At 52.7% G+C, this 24876-nt stretch overlaps 1 protein-coding gene across 1 annotated transcript; it reads right to left on the bottom strand.

Moving 5' to 3' along the window:
- Nucleotides 1-2355: 2355 nt before the first annotated feature.
- Nucleotides 2356-24163, bottom strand: LOC119443170 (retinol dehydrogenase 12-like). Its single transcript, XM_049662635.1, has 5 exons — nt 23889-24163; nt 15121-15348; nt 14898-15005; nt 13032-13226; nt 2356-2796 (listed from the first exon to the last, which is right to left on the bottom strand). Exons 1-5 carry the CDS (start codon nt 24079-24081, stop codon nt 2615-2617), a joined length of 906 nt encoding a protein of 301 aa, XP_049518592.1. The 5' UTR covers nt 24082-24163; the 3' UTR covers nt 2356-2614.
- Nucleotides 24164-24876: the final 713 nt, after the last annotated feature.

The raw sequence follows: 24876 nt of genomic DNA, 5'->3' as shown, positions 1-24876 counted from the left end.
TTGAGTAATTCTTTCCTTCGTTTATGTGTACGCCGAGGTACTTATATTGCTTTACTATGGGTATTACTTGCAGTTGAATTGACATCACATAGTTACTCGTCTCTTCATTAAAGATCATAATTCCTGATTTCTCTGTGCTAAACTTAAGGCCTAGATTTGTCGCTGCATTCCCACAGATATTCGCAAGTATCTGCAAATCTTTTTTATTGTCCGCTAGTAGCACAATGTCGTCTGCGTACATCAGTCCAGGGACCTTCTGTTGCACCATTTGTTCATTACGCATGTAGGATAAATCAAAACCTAATTTGCTGCTTTCCAGTCGTCTTTCCATACCCTTGACGTAAAGCGTGAACAACAATGGTGACAGAGGGCATCCTTGCTTCAATCCTTGGTGAATTCCCACCATTTCATTTCCTTTTCGACCTTCCCATACCACTTGTACTTGGTTGTCTCTATATATCTTCCTCAGCAGCTCCACGAAATCGTCATCTATGCCTTCGTATTGAAGAATATCCCACAACAATTCCCTGTCTACGTTGTCATAAGCTCCTTTAATATCTAGAAATGCTATCCATAAAGGTCTTTTCTGAGCTACTGAAATCTCTATGCACTGAATTAGTACAAACATATTATCTTCTAAGCGTCTGCCTGGCCTGAGCCCATTCTGTAGTTCCCCCAATACATCGTTTTTCTCCACCCACTTCGACAGTTCTAATTTTATGGCTTGCATTGCCATTCTATATATCACCGACGTTACTGTAACTGGCCTGTACGAGCTCATCTTATCCTTATCTCTTTTGCCTTTGTAGATGAGATTCATCTTGCTTTCATGCCATCCAACGGGAATATTCTTTGTTCTAATCACTTGCTCTATGGCATTAGTCAGCAGTGCCTTGCTTTTTGGACCGAGGTTTTTGATTAGCTGTATTGGGATTTCATGGGGTCCTGCTGCCGTGTTGTTAGAGACATTTTCTGCTGCCTTTTTCCAATAAAAGCTTTCTATGCTAAATTTTGATCTCTCAGGCCTCTCTGTTCTTGCTGGATCTGTTGTCTGAACTACGCTTTTTCTCGTGCCGAAGTTATCTCTGATAACGTCTGATAAGCAGTCTGATAACGTCTGATGAGGAGGAAGCTGCTGCAGCGCCTCTAGCGGGCGCATTGATAGGCGACAGCGGCCGCTTCAGTGGAGTGCATAGGAAGGATGGGCGACTACTAGAAAAGCTTCTAGAACGCTATAGTAGCGGTGTGCGAGGGGACGCGTGGGAGAGCGCGCGCATCCGGCTAGAGCAAGGAGGGGCCGAGCCAAAGCAGGCGCACTGGGGTGCGCGCATCAGCGACAAACTGTGTGACCTTGGACGGCCTGGCGTTTGACCTTGGCTGTGACTAGGCACAGAAAATCTGGACATTACAAAAATAATAATAACACGGCACAAGATGCTTTTATCCTTCTCACCCCTTGTGGAACTTGGCGGAGTAGGCCTCTAGATTTTTATTTATCTATTCGTCTGGTGTTGCACTGCAGTTGCACGGTGCCTGCCACTGAGTTTCTGACAACGTTAGTTAGAGGAAATTGTGGTGTCACTGTCTATGCGACTATCCTAACAAACACTGTGTCACCATCCCGGGATATGTGTGGTTCAATAATCGCTGGGCTTGCTTACATGTGGCTTGACCTAAAATGTGTTCGTGGTGGCACAAATAAAACGTTCTTAGAGTGAAACCTTCCCAAACGACTTAGTCAATTTTTAATGCATAATTCATTATTGGTTACTTACGTAGGTGCAGTGTAATGGTTACAAGCATGTGCACTGCCGCTCATGCGTGCGTTCTGTCTCTTCAACAATCATCGACCATGGTTTTCCCACATTTTCCTATTTTCAAATTTACACCATTGTGGTTGATTATATGTTGTTTAAACGTGCCCAGTGTTTAGAATTCATCCAGCCTTGTCGATCAAAATTTGACTAGGCCCAAGCAGACGCTGTCCATGAAGCTACGAATAAACTTGGTCATTCTGAATCGCTTTCCTTTACGAGATGTTCTGTTGTGATGATAGCACTATACCGAGTGGTTAAAAGGGGTACAATGACTCTATTACGTGCGATGAAAAATTGATAAGAAATTTATTGCAGAAGGTATATGCGAAGATACATGAACCGTCGGAATCCGCTATCGCACGTCCCGGTATACCACGTAATTCCTTCCTCGCAAGTTGCGTGTACAGCCGATCACTCCCGGTAGTCCTGCGACAGCCGAGTGCACCCTGCGTTGCCTCATGATTATGCAAAGTGATTAGAGGCGCAAGAGCCAGGTATGGCCAACCCGAAGTAAGCCTCTGCTGCTTCTAGCTGCGCGTTCCTTCCCTCGCCAGCTTTTCTATTGCAGGCCACCCGTTGCCTGTTTTATATTACACAGATGCATTGTATCATCGACCTGACGGCCTCCACTAGTCTTGGCGTCAGCCAGAACACCCTCTACTCGAGTTTTCTCTGGAATCCCACGCTGTTTCTACGCATGTTTTCCCTTCCATGGCTCCTTAGCTTCCCTTCCGGTTAGCTTGTGATCCTCCATAGCACCGGGACAATTCAGTGTCCGTGTGCACTCGAGACGCCGTTCATAGTCCTGCACTACCAGCGCCTTTCTCAACGCAAAAAGAAAATAAAAAGCAAAAAACAAGGGCACCCGTTACCTTTCCGTAGAGATTCACGAGGATCCGGAAGAGGTAGGCGATCAGCCTTTCTTCTCCGGCGATTCCAGTGTTGACTGCACCCGGGTGGACTGCGTTCACGGTCACTCCTGGACGATCCATGTAAATGAAAAGGAAGTAATGAGTCAGTGAAAAGAAACGGAGAAAAAAATATTAAGACAAATGAGCTCAACCGATGCAGACGTTTTCAGCGACATATGGCAAGCAGATTGTCTAGTAGACAGCTCCTTGGGGTTGCATGTTACAGGAAAATGTTATACTCTCAGAAGGACATCGAGACCTTATTATTCGTATTGTTATGTTTATTTTTTAAAAATGGCATTCCTTCGCCATTTGGCGAATGTATTTTAAATGCGTAAGCATTTCTATGCTTTTCCAACGAGAAAAACCGTCCAATCATCCGTCCCATAAGACGATCGCTTCCAAGATAAGGTGCGCAGCAGCGAGCGAATTCACCTTCGTGCTGCCTCTCGCTTCAGCGTTAAGCGGCGAGAACACAGCGCGCACGAAGCTATCAGCACTCGCCGCACTCTCTGCCCCCATCGCAGATCGCCTTCAAGATAGGGGCCCGCGCGTGTGGCTTCAATGCGAACTAAGCCAGACTACTCGGTGAGAACACAGCGCGCACGAAGCTATCAGCACTCGCCGCACTCTCTGCCCCCATCGCAGATCGCCTTCAAGATAGGGGCCCGCGCGTGTGGCTTCAATGCGAACTAAGCCAGACTACTCGGTGAGAACACAGCGCGCACGAAGCTATCAGCACTCGCCGCACTCTCTGCCCCCATCGCAGATCGCCTTCAAGATAGGGGCCCGCGCGTGTGGCTTCAATGCGAACTAAGCCAGACTACTCGGTGAGAACACAGCGCGCACGAAGCTATCAGCACTCGCCGCACTCTCTGCCCCCATCGCAGATCGCCTTCAAGATAGGGGCCCGCGCGTGTGGCTTCAATGCGAACTAAGCCAGACTACTCGGTGAGAACACAGCGCGCACGAAGCTATCAGCACTCGCCGCACTCTCTGCCCCCATCGCAGATCGCCTTCAAGATAGGGGCCCGCGCGTGTGGCTTCAATGCGAACTAAGCCAGACTACTCGGTGAGAACACAGCGCGCACGAAGCTATCAGCACTCGCCGCACTCTCTGCCCCCATCGCAGATCGCCTTCAAGATAGGGGCCCGCGCGTGTGGCTTCAATGCGAACTAAGCCAGACTACTCGGTGAGAACACAGCGCGCACGAAGCTATCAGCACTCGCCGCACTCTCTGCCCCCATCGCAGATCGCCTTCAAGATAGGGGCCCGCGCGTGTGGCTTCAATGCGAACTAAGCCAGACTACTCGGTGAGAACACAGCGCGCACGAAGCTATCAGCACTCGCCGCACTCTCTGCCCCCATCGCAGATCGCCTTCAAGATAGGGGCCCGCGCGTGTGGCTTCAATGCGAACTAAGCCAGACTACTCGGTGAGAACACAGCGCGCACGAAGCTATCAGCACTCGCCGCACTCTCTGCCCCCATCGCAGATCGCCTTCAAGATAGGGGCCCGCGCGTGTGGCTTCAATGCGAACTAAGCCAGACTACTCGGTGAGAACACAGCGCGCACGAAGCTATCAGCACTCGCCGCACTCTCTGCCCCCATCGCAGATCGCCTTCAAGATAGGGGCCCGCGCGTGTGGCTTCAATGCGAACTAAGCCAGACTACTCGGTGAGAACACAGCGCGCACGAAGCTATCAGCACTCGCCGCACTCTCTGCCCCCATCGCAGATCGCCTTCAAGATAGGGGCCCGCGCGTGTGGCTTCAATGCGAACTAAGCCAGACTACTCGGTGAGAACACAGCGCGCACGAAGCTATCAGCACTCGCCGCACTCTCTGCCCCCATCGCAGATCGCCTTCAAGATAGGGGCCCGCGCGTGTGGCTTCAATGCGAACTAAGCCAGACTACTCGGTGAGAACACAGCGCGCACGAAGCTATCAGCACTCGCCGCACTCTCTGCCCCCATCGCAGATCGCCTTCAAGATAGGGGCCCGCGCGTGTGGCTTCAATGCGAACTAAGCCAGACTACTCGGTGAGAACACAGCGCGCACGAAGCTATCAGCACTCGCCGCACTCTCTGCCCCCATCGCAGATCGCCTTCAAGATAGGGGCCCGCGCGTGTGGCTTCAATGCGAACTAAGCCAGACTACTCGGTGAGAACACAGCGCGCACGAAGCTATCAGCACTCGCCGCACTCTCTGCCCCCATCGCAGATCGCCTTCAAGATAGGGGCCCGCGCGTGTGGCTTCAATGCGAACTAAGCCAGACTACTCGGTGAGAACACAGCGCGCACGAAGCTATCAGCACTCGCCGCACTCTCTGCCCCCATCGCAGATCGCCTTCAAGATAGGGGCCCGCGCGTGTGGCTTCAATGCGAACTAAGCCAGACTACTCGGTGAGAACACAGCGCGCACGAAGCTATCAGCACTCGCCGCACTCTCTGCCCCCATCGCAGATCGCCTTCAAGATAGGGGCCCGCGCGTGTGGCTTCAATGCGAACTAAGCCAGACTACTCGGTGAGAACACAGCGCGCACGAAGCTATCAGCACTCGCCGCACTCTCTGCCCCCATCGCAGATCGCCTTCAAGATAGGGGCCCGCGCGTGTGGCTTCAATGCGAACTAAGCCAGACTACTCGGTGAGAACACAGCGCGCACGAAGCTATCAGCACTCGCCGCACTCTCTGCCCCCATCGCAGATCGCCTTCAAGATAGGGGCCCGCGCGTGTGGCTTCAATGCGAACTAAGCCAGACTACTCGGTGAGAACACAGCGCGCACGAAGCTATCAGCACTCGCCGCACTCTCTGCCCCCATCGCAGATCGCCTTCAAGATAGGGGCCCGCGCGTGTGGCTTCAATGCGAACTAAGCCAGACTACTCGGTGAGAACACAGCGCGCACGAAGCTATCAGCACTCGCCGCACTCTCTGCCCCCATCGCAGATCGCCTTCAAGATAGGGGCCCGCGCGTGTGGCTTCAATGCGAACTAAGCCAGACTACTCGGTGAGAACACAGCGCGCACGAAGCTATCAGCACTCGCCGCACTCTCTGCCCCCATCGCAGATCGCCTTCAAGATAGGGGCCCGCGCGTGTGGCTTCAATGCGAACTAAGCCAGACTACTCGGTGAGAACACAGCGCGCACGAAGCTATCAGCACTCGCCGCACTCTCTGCCCCCATCGCAGATCGCCTTCAAGATAGGGGCCCGCGCGTGTGGCTTCAATGCGAACTAAGCCAGACTACTCGGTGAGAACACAGCGCGCACGAAGCTATCAGCACTCGCCGCACTCTCTGCCCCCATCGCAGATCGCCTTCAAGATAGGGGCCCGCGCGTGTGGCTTCAATGCGAACTAAGCCAGACTACTCGGTGAGAACACAGCGCGCACGAAGCTATCAGCACTCGCCGCACTCTCTGCCCCCATCGCAGATCGCCTTCAAGATAGGGGCCCGCGCGTGTGGCTTCAATGCGAACTAAGCCAGACTACTCGGTGAGAACACAGCGCGCACGAAGCTATCAGCACTCGCCGCACTCTCTGCCCCCATCGCAGATCGCCTTCAAGATAGGGGCCCGCGCGTGTGGCTTCAATGCGAACTAAGCCAGACTACTCGGTGAGAACACAGCGCGCACGAAGCTATCAGCACTCGCCGCACTCTCTGCCCCCATCGCAGATCGCCTTCAAGATAGGGGCCCGCGCGTGTGGCTTCAATGCGAACTAAGCCAGACTACTCGGTGAGAACACAGCGCGCACGAAGCTATCAGCACTCGCCGCACTCTCTGCCCCCATCGCAGATCGCCTTCAAGATAGGGGCCCGCGCGTGTGGCTTCAATGCGAACTAAGCCAGACTACTCGGTGAGAACACAGCGCGCACGAAGCTATCAGCACTCGCCGCACTCTCTGCCCCCATCGCAGATCGCCTTCAAGATAGGGGCCCGCGCGTGTGGCTTCAATGCGAACTAAGCCAGACTACTCGGTGAGAACACAGCGCGCACGAAGCTATCAGCACTCGCCGCACTCTCTGCCCCCATCGCAGATCGCCTTCAAGATAGGGGCCCGCGCGTGTGGCTTCAATGCGAACTAAGCCAGACTACTCGGTGAGAACACAGCGCGCACGAAGCTATCAGCACTCGCCGCACTCTCTGCCCCCATCGCAGATCGCCTTCAAGATAGGGGCCCGCGCGTGTGGCTTCAATGCGAACTAAGCCAGACTACTCGGTGAGAACACAGCGCGCACGAAGCTATCAGCACTCGCCGCACTCTCTGCCCCCATCGCAGATCGCCTTCAAGATAGGGGCCCGCGCGTGTGGCTTCAATGCGAACTAAGCCAGACTACTCGGTGAGAACACAGCGCGCACGAAGCTATCAGCACTCGCCGCACTCTCTGCCCCCATCGCAGATCGCCTTCAAGATAGGGGCCCGCGCGTGTGGCTTCAATGCGAACTAAGCCAGACTACTCGGTGAGAACACAGCGCGCACGAAGCTATCAGCACTCGCCGCACTCTCTGCCCCCATCGCAGATCGCCTTCAAGATAGGGGCCCGCGCGTGTGGCTTCAATGCGAACTAAGCCAGACTACTCGGTGAGAACACAGCGCGCACGAAGCTATCAGCACTCGCCGCACTCTCTGCCCCCATCGCAGATCGCCTTCAAGATAGGGGCCCGCGCGTGTGGCTTCAATGCGAACTAAGCCAGACTACTCGGTGAGAACACAGCGCGCACGAAGCTATCAGCACTCGCCGCACTCTCTGCCCCCATCGCAGATCGCCTTCAAGATAGGGGCCCGCGCGTGTGGCTTCAATGCGAACTAAGCCAGACTACTCGGTGAGAACACAGCGCGCACGAAGCTATCAGCACTCGCCGCACTCTCTGCCCCCATCGCAGATCGCCTTCAAGATAGGGGCCCGCGCGTGTGGCTTCAATGCGAACTAAGCCAGACTACTCGGTGAGAACACAGCGCGCACGAAGCTATCAGCACTCGCCGCACTCTCTGCCCCCATCGCAGATCGCCTTCAAGATAGGGGCCCGCGCGTGTGGCTTCAATGCGAACTAAGCCAGACTACTCGGTGAGAACACAGCGCGCACGAAGCTATCAGCACTCGCCGCACTCTCTGCCCCCATCGCAGATCGCCTTCAAGATAGGGGCCCGCGCGTGTGGCTTCAATGCGAACTAAGCCAGACTACTCGGTGAGAACACAGCGCGCACGAAGCTATCAGCACTCGCCGCACTCTCTGCCCCCATCGCAGATCGCCTTCAAGATAGGGGCCCGCGCGTGTGGCTTCAATGCGAACTAAGCCAGACTACTCGGTGAGAACACAGCGCGCACGAAGCTATCAGCACTCGCCGCACTCTCTGCCCCCATCGCAGATCGCCTTCAAGATAGGGGCCCGCGCGTGTGGCTTCAATGCGAACTAAGCCAGACTACTCGGTGAGAACACAGCGCGCACGAAGCTATCAGCACTCGCCGCACTCTCTGCCCCCATCGCAGATCGCCTTCAAGATAGGGGCCCGCGCGTGTGGCTTCAATGCGAACTAAGCCAGACTACTCGGTGAGAACACAGCGCGCACGAAGCTATCAGCACTCGCCGCACTCTCTGCCCCCATCGCAGATCGCCTTCAAGATAGGGGCCCGCGCGTGTGGCTTCAATGCGAACTAAGCCAGACTACTCGGTGAGAACACAGCGCGCACGAAGCTATCAGCACTCGCCGCACTCTCTGCCCCCATCGCAGATCGCCTTCAAGATAGGGGCCCGCGCGTGTGGCTTCAATGCGAACTAAGCCAGACTACTCGGTGAGAACACAGCGCGCACGAAGCTATCAGCACTCGCCGCACTCTCTGCCCCCATCGCAGATCGCCTTCAAGATAGGGGCCCGCGCGTGTGGCTTCAATGCGAACTAAGCCAGACTACTCGGTGAGAACACAGCGCGCACGAAGCTATCAGCACTCGCCGCACTCTCTGCCCCCATCGCAGATCGCCTTCAAGATAGGGGCCCGCGCGTGTGGCTTCAATGCGAACTAAGCCAGACTACTCGGTGAGAACACAGCGCGCACGAAGCTATCAGCACTCGCCGCACTCTCTGCCCCCATCGCAGATCGCCTTCAAGATAGGGGCCCGCGCGTGTGGCTTCAATGCGAACTAAGCCAGACTACTCGGTGAGAACACAGCGCGCACGAAGCTATCAGCACTCGCCGCACTCTCTGCCCCCATCGCAGATCGCCTTCAAGATAGGGGCCCGCGCGTGTGGCTTCAATGCGAACTAAGCCAGACTACTCGGTGAGAACACAGCGCGCACGAAGCTATCAGCACTCGCCGCACTCTCTGCCCCCATCGCAGATCGCCTTCAAGATAGGGGCCCGCGCGTGTGGCTTCAATGCGAACTAAGCCAGACTACTCGGTGAGAACACAGCGCGCACGAAGCTATCAGCACTCGCCGCACTCTCTGCCCCCATCGCAGATCGCCTTCAAGATAGGGGCCCGCGCGTGTGGCTTCAATGCGAACTAAGCCAGACTACTCGGTGAGAACACAGCGCGCACGAAGCTATCAGCACTCGCCGCACTCTCTGCCCCCATCGCAGATCGCCTTCAAGATAGGGGCCCGCGCGTGTGGCTTCAATGCGAACTAAGCCAGACTACTCGGTGAGAACACAGCGCGCACGAAGCTATCAGCACTCGCCGCACTCTCTGCCCCCATCGCAGATCGCCTTCAAGATAGGGGCCCGCGCGTGTGGCTTCAATGCGAACTAAGCCAGACTACTCGGTGAGAACACAGCGCGCACGAAGCTATCAGCACTCGCCGCACTCTCTGCCCCCATCGCAGATCGCCTTCAAGATAGGGGCCCGCGCGTGTGGCTTCAATGCGAACTAAGCCAGACTACTCGGTGAGAACACAGCGCGCACGAAGCTATCAGCACTCGCCGCACTCTCTGCCCCCATCGCAGATCGCCTTCAAGATAGGGGCCCGCGCGTGTGGCTTCAATGCGAACTAAGCCAGACTACTCGGTGAGAACACAGCGCGCACGAAGCTATCAGCACTCGCCGCACTCTCTGCCCCCATCGCAGATCGCCTTCAAGATAGGGGCCCGCGCGTGTGGCTTCAATGCGAACTAAGCCAGACTACTCGGTGAGAACACAGCGCGCACGAAGCTATCAGCACTCGCCGCACTCTCTGCCCCCATCGCAGATCGCCTTCAAGATAGGGGCCCGCGCGTGTGGCTTCAATGCGAACTAAGCCAGACTACTCGGTGAGAACACAGCGCGCACGAAGCTATCAGCACTCGCCGCACTCTCTGCCCCCATCGCAGATCGCCTTCAAGATAGGGGCCCGCGCGTGTGGCTTCAATGCGAACTAAGCCAGACTACTCGGTGAGAACACAGCGCGCACGAAGCTATCAGCACTCGCCGCACTCTCTGCCCCCATCGCAGATCGCCTTCAAGATAGGGGCCCGCGCGTGTGGCTTCAATGCGAACTAAGCCAGACTACTCGGTGAGAACACAGCGCGCACGAAGCTATCAGCACTCGCCGCACTCTCTGCCCCCATCGCAGATCGCCTTCAAGATAGGGGCCCGCGCGTGTGGCTTCAATGCGAACTAAGCCAGACTACTCGGTGAGAACACAGCGCGCACGAAGCTATCAGCACTCGCCGCACTCTCTGCCCCCATCGCAGATCGCCTTCAAGATAGGGGCCCGCGCGTGTGGCTTCAATGCGAACTAAGCCAGACTACTCGGTGAGAACACAGCGCGCACGAAGCTATCAGCACTCGCCGCACTCTCTGCCCCCATCGCAGATCGCCTTCAAGATAGGGGCCCGCGCGTGTGGCTTCAATGCGAACTAAGCCAGACTACTCGGTGAGAACACAGCGCGCACGAAGCTATCAGCACTCGCCGCACTCTCTGCCCCCATCGCAGATCGCCTTCAAGATAGGGGCCCGCGCGTGTGGCTTCAATGCGAACTAAGCCAGACTACTCGGTGAGAACACAGCGCGCACGAAGCTATCAGCACTCGCCGCACTCTCTGCCCCCATCGCAGATCGCCTTCAAGATAGGGGCCCGCGCGTGTGGCTTCAATGCGAACTAAGCCAGACTACTCGGTGAGAACACAGCGCGCACGAAGCTATCAGCACTCGCCGCACTCTCTGCCCCCATCGCAGATCGCCTTCAAGATAGGGGCCCGCGCGTGTGGCTTCAATGCGAACTAAGCCAGACTACTCGGTGAGAACACAGCGCGCACGAAGCTATCATCACTCGCCGCACTCTCTGCCCCCATCGCAGATCGCCTTCAAGATAGGGGCCCGCGCGTGTGGCTTCAATGCGAACTAAGCCAGACTACTCGGTGAGAACACAGCGCGCACGAAGCTATCATCACTCGCCGCACTCTCTGCCCCCATCGCAGATCGCCTTCAAGATAGGGGCCCGCGCGTGTGGCTTCAATGCGAACTAAGCCAGACTACTCGGTGAGAACACAGCGCGCACGAAGCTATCATCACTCGCCGCACTCTCTGCCCCCATCGCAGATCGCCTTCAAGATAGGGGCCCGCGCGTGTGGCTTCAATGCGAACTAAGCCAGACTACTCGGTGAGAACACAGCGCGCACGAAGCTATCATCACTCGCCGCACTCTCTGCCCCCATCGCAGATCGCCTTCAAGATAGGGGCCCGCGCGTGTGGCTTCAATGCGAACTAAGCCAGACTACTCGGTGAGAACACAGCGCGCACGAAGCTATCATCACTCGCCGCACTCTCTGCCCCCATCGCAGATCGCCTTCAAGATAGGGGCCCGCGCGAGTGGCTTCAATGCGAACTAAGCCAGACTACTCGGTGAGAACACAGCGCGCACGAAGCTATCATCACTCGCCGCACTCATCTGCCCCCATCGCAGATCGCCTTCAAGATAGGGGCCCGCGCGTGTGGCTTCAATGCCAACGAAGCCGATGTACATATGAGTCATTCATGGATACGCACAATCATGTTTCTGTTTATAGTGTTGTTTTTTTTTCGTAATTGTTCTGGGTGTATTCGGGAGAAGTCAAGTCTAGCGAATGGCGCTATTTCACCTTCGCCGTTCAAGTTCAACTTCGAGTTCAAGTTCAAGATTATTCTTCTTCTAGTACAGACTAGAAACCTAGAATTAGGTTAGCCCTACTTCCAACGCAAATTTGAATGGTTGTTTGGTATAACAAGTTCTCATTATTCATCTTCTTAATTCTCCAGCAGAGTAGAATGTTTTCAATGCTTTCAGGCAGGTAAAGTGTTGGAGCCACCAACGTAATAATCAAGAAAAATAAAGAATACGAAGAAACACCCCATCTATTTTCTTTTTCTTTTTTTCGTTTCTAAGTCGACAGCTATGCAGGACCTAACTATAAGAATTATAATGTGTATAAGACATGCCTGTTTACCGCGCAATAATTACGATGTCGTTGGTGAGATATAATCTTCGGGAGAAGCAAGCAACGTCAAATTGGCATTAAAAAAGGCAACACACCCTTGAAGTTTTTGCTACTGTAATTACTATTGAAAATCGCGTGTCTTCACGTCTGCTTTTAAGGTCGCTGTGTGTGGCCCGCGCTTGCAATAAAACCAGACGCAAGGCGCTCTTACAGAAAGGTGCATCCATGTTCTGCGCCCCATAATGCACAAAGGACTTCCGCGCTCTGATCTTGCTCTGAACAGAGAAACCACAGCGACAATGAAGCGTCAAAAGTAGTGCTACGGCCCAGTGCAGGGTAGGATGAAGAGGCCCCTCAAGTCTAAAAGACGACGACGATTTAGTGATAGCGAGGGCTGTTGCGTTGTGGCCAGTGTGATGCATCTTTCTGTAAATACTCGTATACTTGTATATTGCCTGCTATCTGTATCTTTCCACGTATGAATATTAACACGGAGGTAGGTGCTGCAAAAGATGTGAAAATGTATTACAGATATACAAAAAAAGGAAAAAAAGAAAGGTAGCCCTATAGTGCGATTGAAGGTGTTTATGCGTGAATGCTCCTTCTCAGAGCTGCAATTCGTCGTGTTCGCGTGTTCTGTAAACATACTTAAGTCATATACTACGTACGACAGAGTCAACTAGTAATTGTTAACCGTCGATAGAGCATTGCTTGAGTCAACTGCAAGAAGGAGAACATGTCGCGACATCTTTCTCAAAGCAGCGGGTCGGCTACGCCTTTGTGACAACAGCGCGTCGGCGTGGCCAAAGGAGCCCTGACCTGATTAATCAAGAAACGCGGTGGAGCCCCCAGATAGGTTGCGCAACCTATGAATGTTTTTTTGCACTTTGCTTGGCCTCGCCACGTGCAGCTCACCGTGCATCTTGAGCCGAGGTGCCAGAGCTCGGGTGAAGAGCACCATGGCCATCTTGGTGTTGCAGTAGGTGAGCAGAGGCGTGCGCCAGCCGTACGTGCCCTTTGCCTGCTCCTCGATGCGCCACGTGGTGCCGAAGTGGTGCAACACCGAAGACAGGTTCACCACGCGGCTGGGCGCGCTCTTCTTGAGAAGCTCTGCGCAAGCACCCGTTCAAATGACCTGGCCATGCAACGTCAGTCCAAACGAACAGTATTCATGTGGGCCAAAGTGTTCTTCGGAGGCACCCTGCTGCAAATGTATCCCTGTCACTTAGTCAAACCGGAAAGAAATATCTGAAAGATACTGTAAATAGAATTGAGACTGGTTGGGTAGTTGGTTCGTCATTACCGAGAAAAGCAGGGCTACGGAATACGAGACAACATCCGAAGTGCCCTTGTGCTCCTGCTTATACCTCGTCCCATCTTAATTATAGCGCTGCTTATCTGTAGGGGTGTGCGAATATAAATATTTGAGGCCGAATCGAATATGAATCGAATAGTGCCAAAAGAGAATGGAATTTCCAACACTTTTCGAATAGTTTTCCAATAATGAACAGACATTGCCACCAATTTTATAAGAGGATTTTTCCCATTGGTATGTTCACAAGGTTATCAAGCTTCTGTCATTAAATTGCACATTACAAAGAGTTTACTAAATACACAAATACTGCATCGAGAACAAGCAAGTAGTTCGTCCACAGGAGTGTTCGGTGAGTGCGAATGATTTAGCTGGGATAGTTCGGCTCGCTCAGCGCATTCTCTACTACAGAACTTATCAAGTTTTATGTTTACTACGGCCACACCGAAATGAAATATATCGAAATTTCTCTCTAATATTATGTCTTATCACGCAAGTTAAATATTTAAATATTCGAAAAGTATTCGTGTCTACGAATAGTTAGTGACTATTCGATTCGAAGACCAAGCCTTATAGAACGATGTCCGACTTGTTTTACGAACATCTGCACGCTTATACTTTTCTGCGATCCTATTGTAGGAGGAGGAGGAAAGAGAGAGAGAGAGAGAGAAGTCAGGGATGTTAACTAGAAATGCGTCTGGTTGGCTACCTTACTCTGGGGGAAGGAAAAGAGGAAATAGAAAGATGAGAGAGGGAAGACGCAGTGAGCTCCCGCACGCACGCGGAGGGCCCGAGCAAGTCGAAGGCGTTCACGTAGGCCCTCAAGAACGACAAAACTGCCTTCACAGCTTTGTGGGCCGACGAGCCATGGGGATAGATAATATTTGTCTTTCCGACTGCAATCGATGACAGCGGCTCAATAAATGTTCGACGTTCTCTTCACCGCCGCAGACACCGCCGCAGACGCCGCACGCAGCACTGTCGGTCATTCCAATCAAATTAGTGTACGCCTTCGTGAAAGCTACTCCCAACCACAGCCGGTATAGAAGCGATGCCTTACGTCGGTGAAAGCCAGGTATTGTATTGTAAGTAAACCCGTGAGCAAAAGTATGGACCACAGGGTCGCCGCAAAATTGAATTTCTTCGTAATTTCTGATTGAATTTCTTCGTAACTGAAATTGACGAGTACACTGGAAAGTTCGCAATGCCAAGTTTGGACTGCAGTCCTCAATTGCAAGTTGCATTGGCAGGCAGTTGAAAAAATCGGCTTTATCATGCAATCCCTCGTCCATATACTTTTTCTCACGGGTCTGTATATAGTACATGAGGCTTTATGGAGCAAGATGCTAAATGCTAGATACTCATAGGCGTACCTCATTTTGGCAATGTAAGTGAAGCGGCGCTTTTTGTATTCAGGGCCTTAGAAACATTCAAACAACACCGCATGTTAGTCTAAGGAGAGAGCATACCTGTCAACAGAATAGTCAGCAGGAAATGACCCAGATAGTTGCTCTGCAGGCCCACTTCGTAGCCGTCCTCTGTGAGAATCAGCTTGTCTGCGAAGAAAAGACAGGCACCTCATTAACACACACACTTGTGTGTGCGAGAGAGAGAGAGAGATGGGGGATGGAGGGCGTGCGTGCGTGCGCGCCTGCGCTAAGCGCTGCAGCTTGTACTTGCCTGGGATGTTGCCTGCGTTGTTGATCAGCACGTCCAGTCGGGGCTCCGTCCGGATGATATCTTCGGCGAAGGCCCGCACCGACTTGAAGGAGCACAGGTCGAGCTGCTTGACCACCACCGTTTCGCCAGTTTCCGCAAAGATGTCTTGAGCGGCCTTTTGTGCACGATGGACGTTTCGGCAGGCCAAGATCACGCGGGCCTTCCTCCTGGCAAGTTCCTTGGCCGTCTCCTTTCCGATTCCTGGAAGGTGGCCCAACGAAGAGCACATGTGTGGTGAGTGTGGTGCGCGAAGCAAAGTGGCGTGCATTGTGAGACAAAAAGGTGAAGATAAAGAGTGTGCGCGGGGAAGTGAGTCCACTGTGTTACAAAAGACGACGACGTCGACGCGGCAAGCACGAGGACACGTGGCGCGACTAAAGAAAGTAAAGGGAAAATGATCCACTCTAGAAAACTCACGGACCTTCCAAGAACAAATCACTGGTAAACACGGAGCTCCGAAAATTACCAATCGGAAAAGGACATAAGGGCCAGAGGAGAAGAAAAACGATGCGCGCTGGCAGAACGCGGCGCAGTTCTAGGAAGTTACCCAGTAAGAAGGTCGGCCACCGGACCTGGAGATGTAGACGGGCCGTCAGGTTCCGGACCCGAGCCACCAGGACTTCTCCCGACCAGCGAATCCTGTTCGCGTGCTTCGCCCGACAGCGGACTTCTACCTGCGGACGCCTGTGCCCGTAGGCAGATAGAACGTGAGCGGTCGCCCCGAGTTTGCGTACAGCGGCCTGGCCAAGACGTCCCGGTCTCCTGCTGGCTTCACCTGTAAGGTCCGCTGAGGGGGCCTGCGTTCTCTTGGCCAGCCGGAACCGCCGTACTCCAATCATCAACTAGGCGCTCCGTCACATCACTGGCTTGGTGAGAACAGCGCCGCTTATCTCACCGCCTTGCCCGCTGCCTGTCAACGTCGAACTGTTGTTGCGTTGACTCTACCTCAAGCTTGCGCTCGCGTTATGCCATAACTCTACTGATTTTGTGGGTGATATTCGAGTTGTAATTGTACCTTGCTGGGGGGGGGGCTAATATATTCGAAGTGTTCATTATTTATTCTTTCATACTGGTTATATTAAATGTCTCGTGTGCTTTCCTGAAACGAACGGCTTTGTCCTTAATTGGTTCTCCGGGGTTCTGCCTCAGGGACCCGTTCGAAACCTTAGAAAACGAACATGACAACGAGCACAATGTGCCGAGCTGTACGACGCTGGTAAGTCTTACGCACGAGCTTAACAATTATCACAAGAAGAAAATTATCAACAAATAAGCTTTCTTTTACAGCAGAGGTGTGAAAGCCTCGCTAGTTAGGTTGGTCTCGTTGTCGTGCGTAGCATCGCCGAGCTGGGAGAGCGTGAAAGCAGAGCATAGGAGGAAAGGAGGTGCAGAGAGAGAAAGAAAGAGACAGACAGAGAGCGAGAGAAATAAAGAAAACCAAATGAACTTCCTTGGCGAGGCGGGATTCGAACGCGGGTACCCACGGTCCGATGGCAAACGTCATAATCACCCACTTTTTTTCTTTATTACATGGGAAACAAAACTGAAGATATTGTAACCAACAATTACGACAACAGCTTCTACGAGACCTGATTTATTCAGGGCGAACATGTGCCCATGAACTCAAGAGACTCAACCCTCAACTAAAATGGCCTTCGAGCGTCGCTTCTTCGAACGTCGTTCGCTTCTTCGTCGCCTCCTGTCACGTGCTATCTATCCTTTTCTCGAACACAAGCCACCGGTGGTCTGCCACCACGAGGCGTGGGCACGAGCGGCGCAGCGTTGCCTTGCGGCGCCCTGCTTGACGCTTGTGGTGTGGCGTTTCTTTAGGACACAGCTAGAATGCGGTGGGTGTCTTATCATTGTCGTTATGCTGTCGGCATTAGTCCCCCTCCGAAGAAGTATCGTCCCGATGCGTAGAAACGGCCTAGACAGGCCAACGGCTTTAAAAGGACAAAGCTCAGGGTACGACCGGTGCTATTCTTGGGCACATGTGCCAATTCTGCTTTCAATGCCTTTCGTAGTAAGGTTTCATTCTTACTAGGTGTACGACTTCTGGGTGAGTCCTGCGTCGTGCGGGGCACACTTCACCTTCAGGAATTACCTCGTAGTGTAAGGGATTTAGCCGGCGCAGTACTCAATAGGGGCCATAATAACGGCGCAGTAACTTTTCCGAAAGGCCGGGAGTACGTATAGGCTTCCATACCCACACTGTGTCTCCAGGATTGTACTGCACCGGTTAGCGTCGGCGTGTTGCTGTTGTACGATGCGGTGCCTTGCCAACTGCCATGCTTCTTCTGCCCTTTCTATGTATTCATTCACGTCAGGGTCGACTTCGCTGCTGTTTTTCACAGGTAACATCGCGTCCAGTGTCGTTGTTACGGTCCTGCCGTAAACAAGTTCAAATGGCGTGAAATGTGTGGTCTCTTGCACTGCAGTATTATACGCAAATGTAGCGTGTGGTAGAATAGTGTTCCATGTTCGATGCTCTATGTCCACGTACATCGAGATCATGTCAGCGAGCGTTCTATTGAGCCGTTCAGTCAGGCCGTTTGTTTGCGGATGGTATGCTGTGGTTTTCCTATGATCGGTATGTGTTAGTTTCATAACAGACTGCGCATCAAACGGGCCATAAAAGCTGTGCCTTTGTCTGTTATGACAACTTTAGGTGAGCCATGTCGTAATACGATGTGTGTGACAAAAAAAACTGAGCGACTTCAATGGCGGTCGCTTTTGTGATAGAAGAAGTCTCCGCATACCAGGTGAGATAATCAGTTGCTACCACACTCCACCGCTTTCCTGAGGACTAAACAGGAAATGGCCCAAGTAAATCCACTCCTATCTGTTCTAATGGCACTGCTGGTGGCGGTATCGGTTGCAGAAGACCTGCTGGTTTGAGTGGAGGTGTATTGCGCCTTTGACGATTTCGGCATGATTTGACATAGTGCTGCACTGAATTCATTAACCTCGGCCAGTAATATTTTTGGTGGATTCTTGCCAGAGTCCTACTAACGTCTAAGTGACCAGCTGAAGGGTCATCATGGCAAGCTTCTAAAATATCAGCTCGTAGCGATGATGGTACGAGAAGCAGAAACGTCTCGCCACTGGGCTCGAAGTTTCTTTTGTAGAGGACGTTGTTCTTGAGGACCTACGAGCACATTAATCCGCGGACAAAAAAATCAAGGAACTTTCACTTGCTGACCCTCAGGGTGCTGGATGAGCAGGAGTAATTCCGGATTAGTACGCTGATGATGAGCCATTGCCGACGTGTTCACAGCCCCAAGAAATGGGAAATCTTGCTCGTATTCAGGTGCCGTAGATTCGATAGGTGCGCGTAACAAGCAACCAGCATCATTGTGCTTGAGACCGTACTTGTAACGACCGTGATGTCAAACTCCTGTAGACGCAAGCTTGATCTAGCGAGTCTTCCAGAAGGGTCCTTGAGGTTCGCCAGCCACCACAATGAATGATAGTCGCTGATGGCTCGAAACGGTCTGCCATACAAGTATGGCCGGAACTTGCTGATGGCCCATATAACCATCACGCATTCCTTTCCTGTAGCTGAGTAATTTCTCTCGGCTTCCGATAGAGTACGGTTTGCGTACGCAATGACTTTTTCGTCACTATTCTGCCACTGAATAAGTATGGCGCCGAGACCAACGTTTCTCGCGTCGGTGTGGATGTCTGTTTCGGCATCTTCATCAAAGTGGGCCAGTATAGGATGACTCTGCAAACGTCTTCGTTGCTCAGAAAAGGCGTCTTCTTGTTCTTTGTGCCACACGAAAGGGACCTCTTCTTTCGTAAGTCGCGTGAGTGGCTCAACAATTTCAGAAAAGTTTTCTAAGAAACGTCTAGTAGGCACGCAGTCCCAGGAAATGCCTGATAGCTTTTTTTTTTTTTTTTTTTTTTTTTTTGTCTCTCGGCTTAGGAAACTTTTCTACTGCCGTGATCTTCTCGGATCTGGGCGGACGCCTTCAGCACTGACAATGTGTCCGAGAAAGCGGAGCTCGCGGAAATTGAAGTGGCATTTTTCGGGTTTTATGGCCAATCCCGCCGTGCTAATGGCATTCAGAACTGCTCTCAGTCGCTGCACGTGCTGCTCGAACGTAGTGGAGACCACCGCCACATCATCAAGGTAGACGAGGCACGACTGTCATTACAGTCCGGAGAGAACAGTGTCCATCATCCGCTGGAAGGTGGCGAGCGCAGAACACAGACCAAATGGAAGCACCTTAAACTCGTATAGACCATCCGGTATAACAAATGCCGTTATTTCGCGATCTCACTCGTCTACTTCTATCTGCCAGTACCCGCTTTTAAGATCCAAAGAAAAGAAGAAGTGAGTATCGCGTAGTTTGTCGGAGGTGTCGTCGACACGTGGGAGTGGATAAACATCTCGCTCGTGACGGGGTTGAGTTTCCTATAGTCAACACAAAAGCGTAGGGTGTTATCCTTCTTTTTAACCTGAACTACCGGAGATGTCCACGGGCTACTGAATGGCTGTATTACGTCGTCCTTGGGTCGCTTGGGATGGCTGTATTACGTCGTCCGTTCGGCGTCGGCCGGCGCCGACGCCGAAAATTCGTCGAAAATTGGTTCCTTGTGGTTGGGCCTTAACTCTCGCGCAGCGGGCCTGGGTTTGATCCCGGCGGGAACTCGGTATTTTTTTTTTTCTTCTCATTCCTGGCGATAGCTGCGACGGACGGCATCGCCAACCGAAACGGCTGTTGGAATGGGGCCCATAGCAGCTTACGCTGTAAAGCATGGAGCTGAGCAGGCCATGTAATGCATATGCAGATAACCGGTGGACCAGTAGTTTCGGAATTGATGCCAAGAGGGAAGGGAAGCGCAGTCGAGGTGGGGTGATGAAATTAGGAAATTTGCAGGCACAAGTTCCTCCTCAGCCGAGGAGGCGAACGCCATCTGGATGGTGTTATTGCAAAGAATACCGACGAGGCGCGCCGTTATATAAATCGTAGAGAAGGGGATTGTGTTTGAGTTTCCGCGTAACAGAATTATGTTCTCTCGCTTATTCAATTTATAATCCAACGCTATCATACCTGCAGGTTGCGGTTAAGCCGTACTTTTGGCGCATTTTACTTTGGGACATTCCATTAGTTCACCAGCGCCACACGGAGGCCCTGCGCGGTCGGGGTGGTTCAGCATATTTTCTTGGACGCCGACGCCGTCGCCGGATTTTCTGCGACATGGGGCCCTTAACGCTACCGCGTTAAAATAGGCCGCGGCTGCTGCTCCTCTGATGATGAGGATGATACTTGCACAACTATTCGTGACTGATTTCACTGTTTCTTCGGCGGTAACCTACTTTGGTTCAGAAATAGTCCTAAAATTTCAATTCACTTCAAAATTTGACTGGGTGCATCTTTCAATTCTCCAAGGACGCCAGGGAAACACGCGTTCTTGAGAGCTTCGCTGGAGAAAGAGTGCAGGAACGAACAGGAAAACCCGATTTTATGGTGCTAAAAGACACGCAAGGGAGAAACACCCACAGAAACACAGAGGGCCATCTACCAAATGATTCAATGAAATAGAAGATGAGGCATAGTGCAATTCCTGGGCAAGTGCAACACTATATAGATATGTCCTTTCATAGAAGGATTATCTCTGCCGTTGCATCTGTGCTTCAAACAAGTGTATCTCAGTATCATACAACGTCACTGAGGTATGAAGCCCAGATGTAACGGCAGAGATGATCCTTTTATGACGCGTCATATATGTTGTGTTGCGCATGCCCAGGAATTTCACTATGTCCCATCTGCTATTTCAATAAATCAGTTGGTATTTGGCGCTCTGTGTGTCTGTGTATTTCTCCCTTGTGTATGTCTTTTGAGCTCCCCAATTTCATGTTTTCCAAATCGCACCAACTTGCCCAAGAAGTAGTTTTATTAAGGCCCGAACAGGCACTGCCATCATCGCGTAGTATGAGACGTAGAGCGTTAACGCTAACGGCATTCGTACAAAATTATTTCACGCTGACCACTATTTCCGTATACGTAATATGCAGACTCTTCTCTCACCTCCTCGTGTTCTTGACGTTTGCCCTATTTGTTGTTCCGATCGCTTCGACGTGTGGGAAATTCGGCCGCTAAAGAAAATGTTCAGGGACATCTGCGCAACTTTTAGCCGCCAGGCATAGCTAACCGTTGTAATTCTTTTCATTTTCGATACACACGTCTTATACCAAGTACGCGAGGCTTGACAGACGCAAATGCTGGTATAGCTTATATTATTTTTTATTGCGATAGCAATTATATGGACGCTCCAGGCGCATCCCACCCTGCGCATCCTTGGCCCCTACCTGCAGGATTCCGGACGCAATAACCATACCCTTAAAACCCTCAAGACCTCCACGCAATCAGTGTTGCAGCTTCTACACCGCGTATCTTCCCTGCACAAGGGCTTAGACGAAGCAGACAGCATGAAAGTTGTACATGCTTTTACGCTTAGCCGCATTCTGTACGCCACCCTATATCTCAAGCTGAACGCAGTACTTAAGACTTGCAGGACGCAGACGCAGTACTTAAGACCTGCCGCGAGCGCCACTGGCCACCATATCCTCGTCTCCCTTCGCATCAACATGCCCGCTAATCAGTCAACCCTTATAGCCATTCCTCGACACATCCATACCCCCTGGTAGTAAAACCCCTTCCTCGAAACATCCATCCCCAACATCCCATCTCTCGCCGCCTAGCTCGTGCAAATGCCCTCCACAAGTATTACGGACAAGCCGAGAATGCCATTTGGGTAAACGCCGCATGTACAACGCATGAAGCTGTAGCAGTTGCTTACAACCCAACCCTACCCCGACCACTAACTCACCATCTTCCTTAGGGCTCTACACCTGAGGAGGCAGAGGAGAGTGGCATCGCCTTAACCCTTGCACATTCGGATGCTGAATACATCATTAGCGATTCCAAGACTGCTCTGTCAGACTTTGCCAGAGGCAGGATTCACACCCCTGCCTGGCACTTGTTGAACACCCCACCCAGAATTTACCACGCAGGGTAGAGCTGCGGTTGGTGCCGGCTCACTCTGGGAACACCGGAAACGAGGCTGCCGATAAATTGGCCCGAGGTTTGATTTGCCGGGCTCAGGACAGCCTCGATCCGGGCTTCTCGAGGGTGCGGGCGCACAGCTTTGCAGAGCTCAGGCAAGTATCCCGTTTGGACCGTTGGACTTACCCTCCTCCCCACCCCTCCCTTACCCACTCCCAACAGATCCTCTGGAGATGCGTCCAGACCCGCTCTCTCCCATCCCCTCAGCATGTAGAGGAAGTGCCCCTCCCCTACATGCTCTCTATGCGACGACCCTCACGCCACACTGTCCCACATCCTTTTTGGCTGCCCTACTGATCCTCCCCCGCAGGGACAGCCCGCCATCTCAAGCTGGGAGGACTGGGAGGTCCTTCTCTCTTCTACGGACCCGACATCACAGCTTGCTGCGGTGGCTCGGGCCGCCGACGTCATGAACAAAAGGAACATGACCGTCTCGACGTAGTGCGGGACCGTGCGGTGGTCCAGGGACTTAGAGGAGTCCAAACTCACTTGCTACAAATAAAGTTTTTCTGTCTGTCTGTCTGTCTGTCTGTCCAGGCGCATTTCTGCCGTCGCCGTGAGGTTTCGTATAAAGTCCAAGGGCGATAAAATCGTCGCCGCACGCCGTATGCTCCATGTGAGAGTGAAAGCGTGCGAGGATGAGCTGGCGATTGCGGCTCAACCTCGCGCACGCTTAGGGGTGGGAAGCGGGAAGGAAGCGCCCCGTTTTCCAGTCGCGCGCAACGCTTTGGAGGAAGGGAAGGAGGGGTGGTGCGCGTTTTACTCCGCGCCGCCGGGCCGCAAGGCTGCGCAAGGCTCCGGGGGCAGGGTAGGGAGGGGTGGTCACGTATACGCCGCGCGCTCCCGCCTGGGCGGCTGTATCTTGAAAGCCATCTGCGGCGGGGGCAGAGTACTCCTTGCGGGGTTTTCGCAGCTTAGTTCGCGTTGATGCGAGCGGCGGGACCAAGAATTCGGTCGCTACAAATGCCTCGCTTGCTCTCTACAGCGTTTTAAAGCGAGTTTTCGCGGTCATCGAGTGAGATGCGTTCATGTTTGCTTGTGCGTGCGTGACACCGTGCCTGTTAATTTAGTTAGTATACCTATATACGGCCGATAAAACTACTATCCTTGCTTCGTATAGTTAAAAAAATTAAATTATGGGGTTTTACGTGCCAAAACGAGTTCTGATTATGAGGCACGCCGTAGTGGGGGACTCCGGAAATTTCGACCACCTGGGGTTCTTTAACGGGCACCTAAATCTAAGTACACAGGTGTTTTCGCATTTCGCCCCCATCGAAATGCGGCCGCCGTGGCCGGGATTCGATCCCGCGACCTCGTGCTCAGCAGCCCAACACCATAGCCACTGAGCAACCACGGCGGGTGCTTCGTATAGTCCACTAGTTTGCTATCGCAATCGATGTGCGCCGTTCGGGCGAAACCGTGGCAATACACAGCAAGGCCAGCGCTGCACCAAAATTTACATTTAGTAATTCGGGGGGATGGATAGAAGGTCGAGGTCAGCTATCTGTACGGAAATATTACGTCGTAAATTTTACGTAATTTTACGTCGCTCCTGCTTAGCCAATGCCGGTTAAATAATGTTTTTTTTTAACTACGGTGAGTAAACCCAGAAAAGTGGGCGGCCACTTAGCTTTGCAAGAAGGCAACTGCCCCACAGTAGCCCACCTGCGTTGCTGCCTGTCACGATGACCGTCTTCCCGCGGATCGTGGTGGTGCCGCGGTAAATGCGCTTGCTGTAGAGCAGGTACGCCTTCAGGCACAAGCCCGCCACTACCAACACAAGCACAGCCCTGATGAACCATGTGATCGCCAGGACGTCGTCTTCAAGGCCACCAGCATCTCTGTTTTCCAGGCTCATGTCGACGTCGGCATTCGGTCTGCGACAGACGCGCTCTGTCACCAACTTGAAGCAACAGAAAGAAAGAAAGAAAGAAAGAAAGAAAGAAGAAACAGACAGACAGACAGACAGACAGACAGACAGACAGACAGACAGACAGACAGACAGACAGACAGACAGACAGACAGACAGACAGACAGACAGACAGACAGACAGACAGACAGACAGACAGACAGACAGACAGACAGACAGACAGACAGACAGACAGACAGACAGACAGACAGACAGACAGACAGACAGACAGACAGACAGACAGACAGACAGACAGACAGACAGACAGACAGACAGACAGACAGACAGACAGACAGACAGACAGACAGACAGACAGACAGACAGACAGACAGACAGACAGACAGACAGACAGACAGACAGACAGACAGACAGACAGACAGACAGACAGACAGACAGACAGACAGACAGACAGACAGACAGACAGACAGACAGACAGACAGACAGACAGACAGACAGACAGACAGACAGACAGACAGACAGACAGACAGACAGACAGACAGACAGACAGACAGACAGACAGACAGACAGACAGACAGACAGACAGACAGACAGACAGACAGACAGACAGACAGACAGACAGACAGACAGACAGACAGACAGACAGACAGACAGACAGACAGACAGACAGACAGACAGACAGACAGACAGACAGACAGACAGACAGACAGACAGACAGACAGACAGACAGACAGACAGACAGACAGACAGACAGACAGACAGACAGACAGACAGACAGACAGACAG

This window comes from Dermacentor silvarum, chromosome 2 (assembly GCF_013339745.2).
Source record: "Dermacentor silvarum isolate Dsil-2018 chromosome 2, BIME_Dsil_1.4, whole genome shotgun sequence".
In the NCBI taxonomy this organism is placed as follows: Eukaryota; Metazoa; Arthropoda; class Arachnida; order Ixodida; family Ixodidae; genus Dermacentor; species Dermacentor silvarum.
The sequence above is the reverse complement of the archived record's forward strand: the minus strand, read 5'-3'. Positions and strand labels throughout refer to the sequence as shown.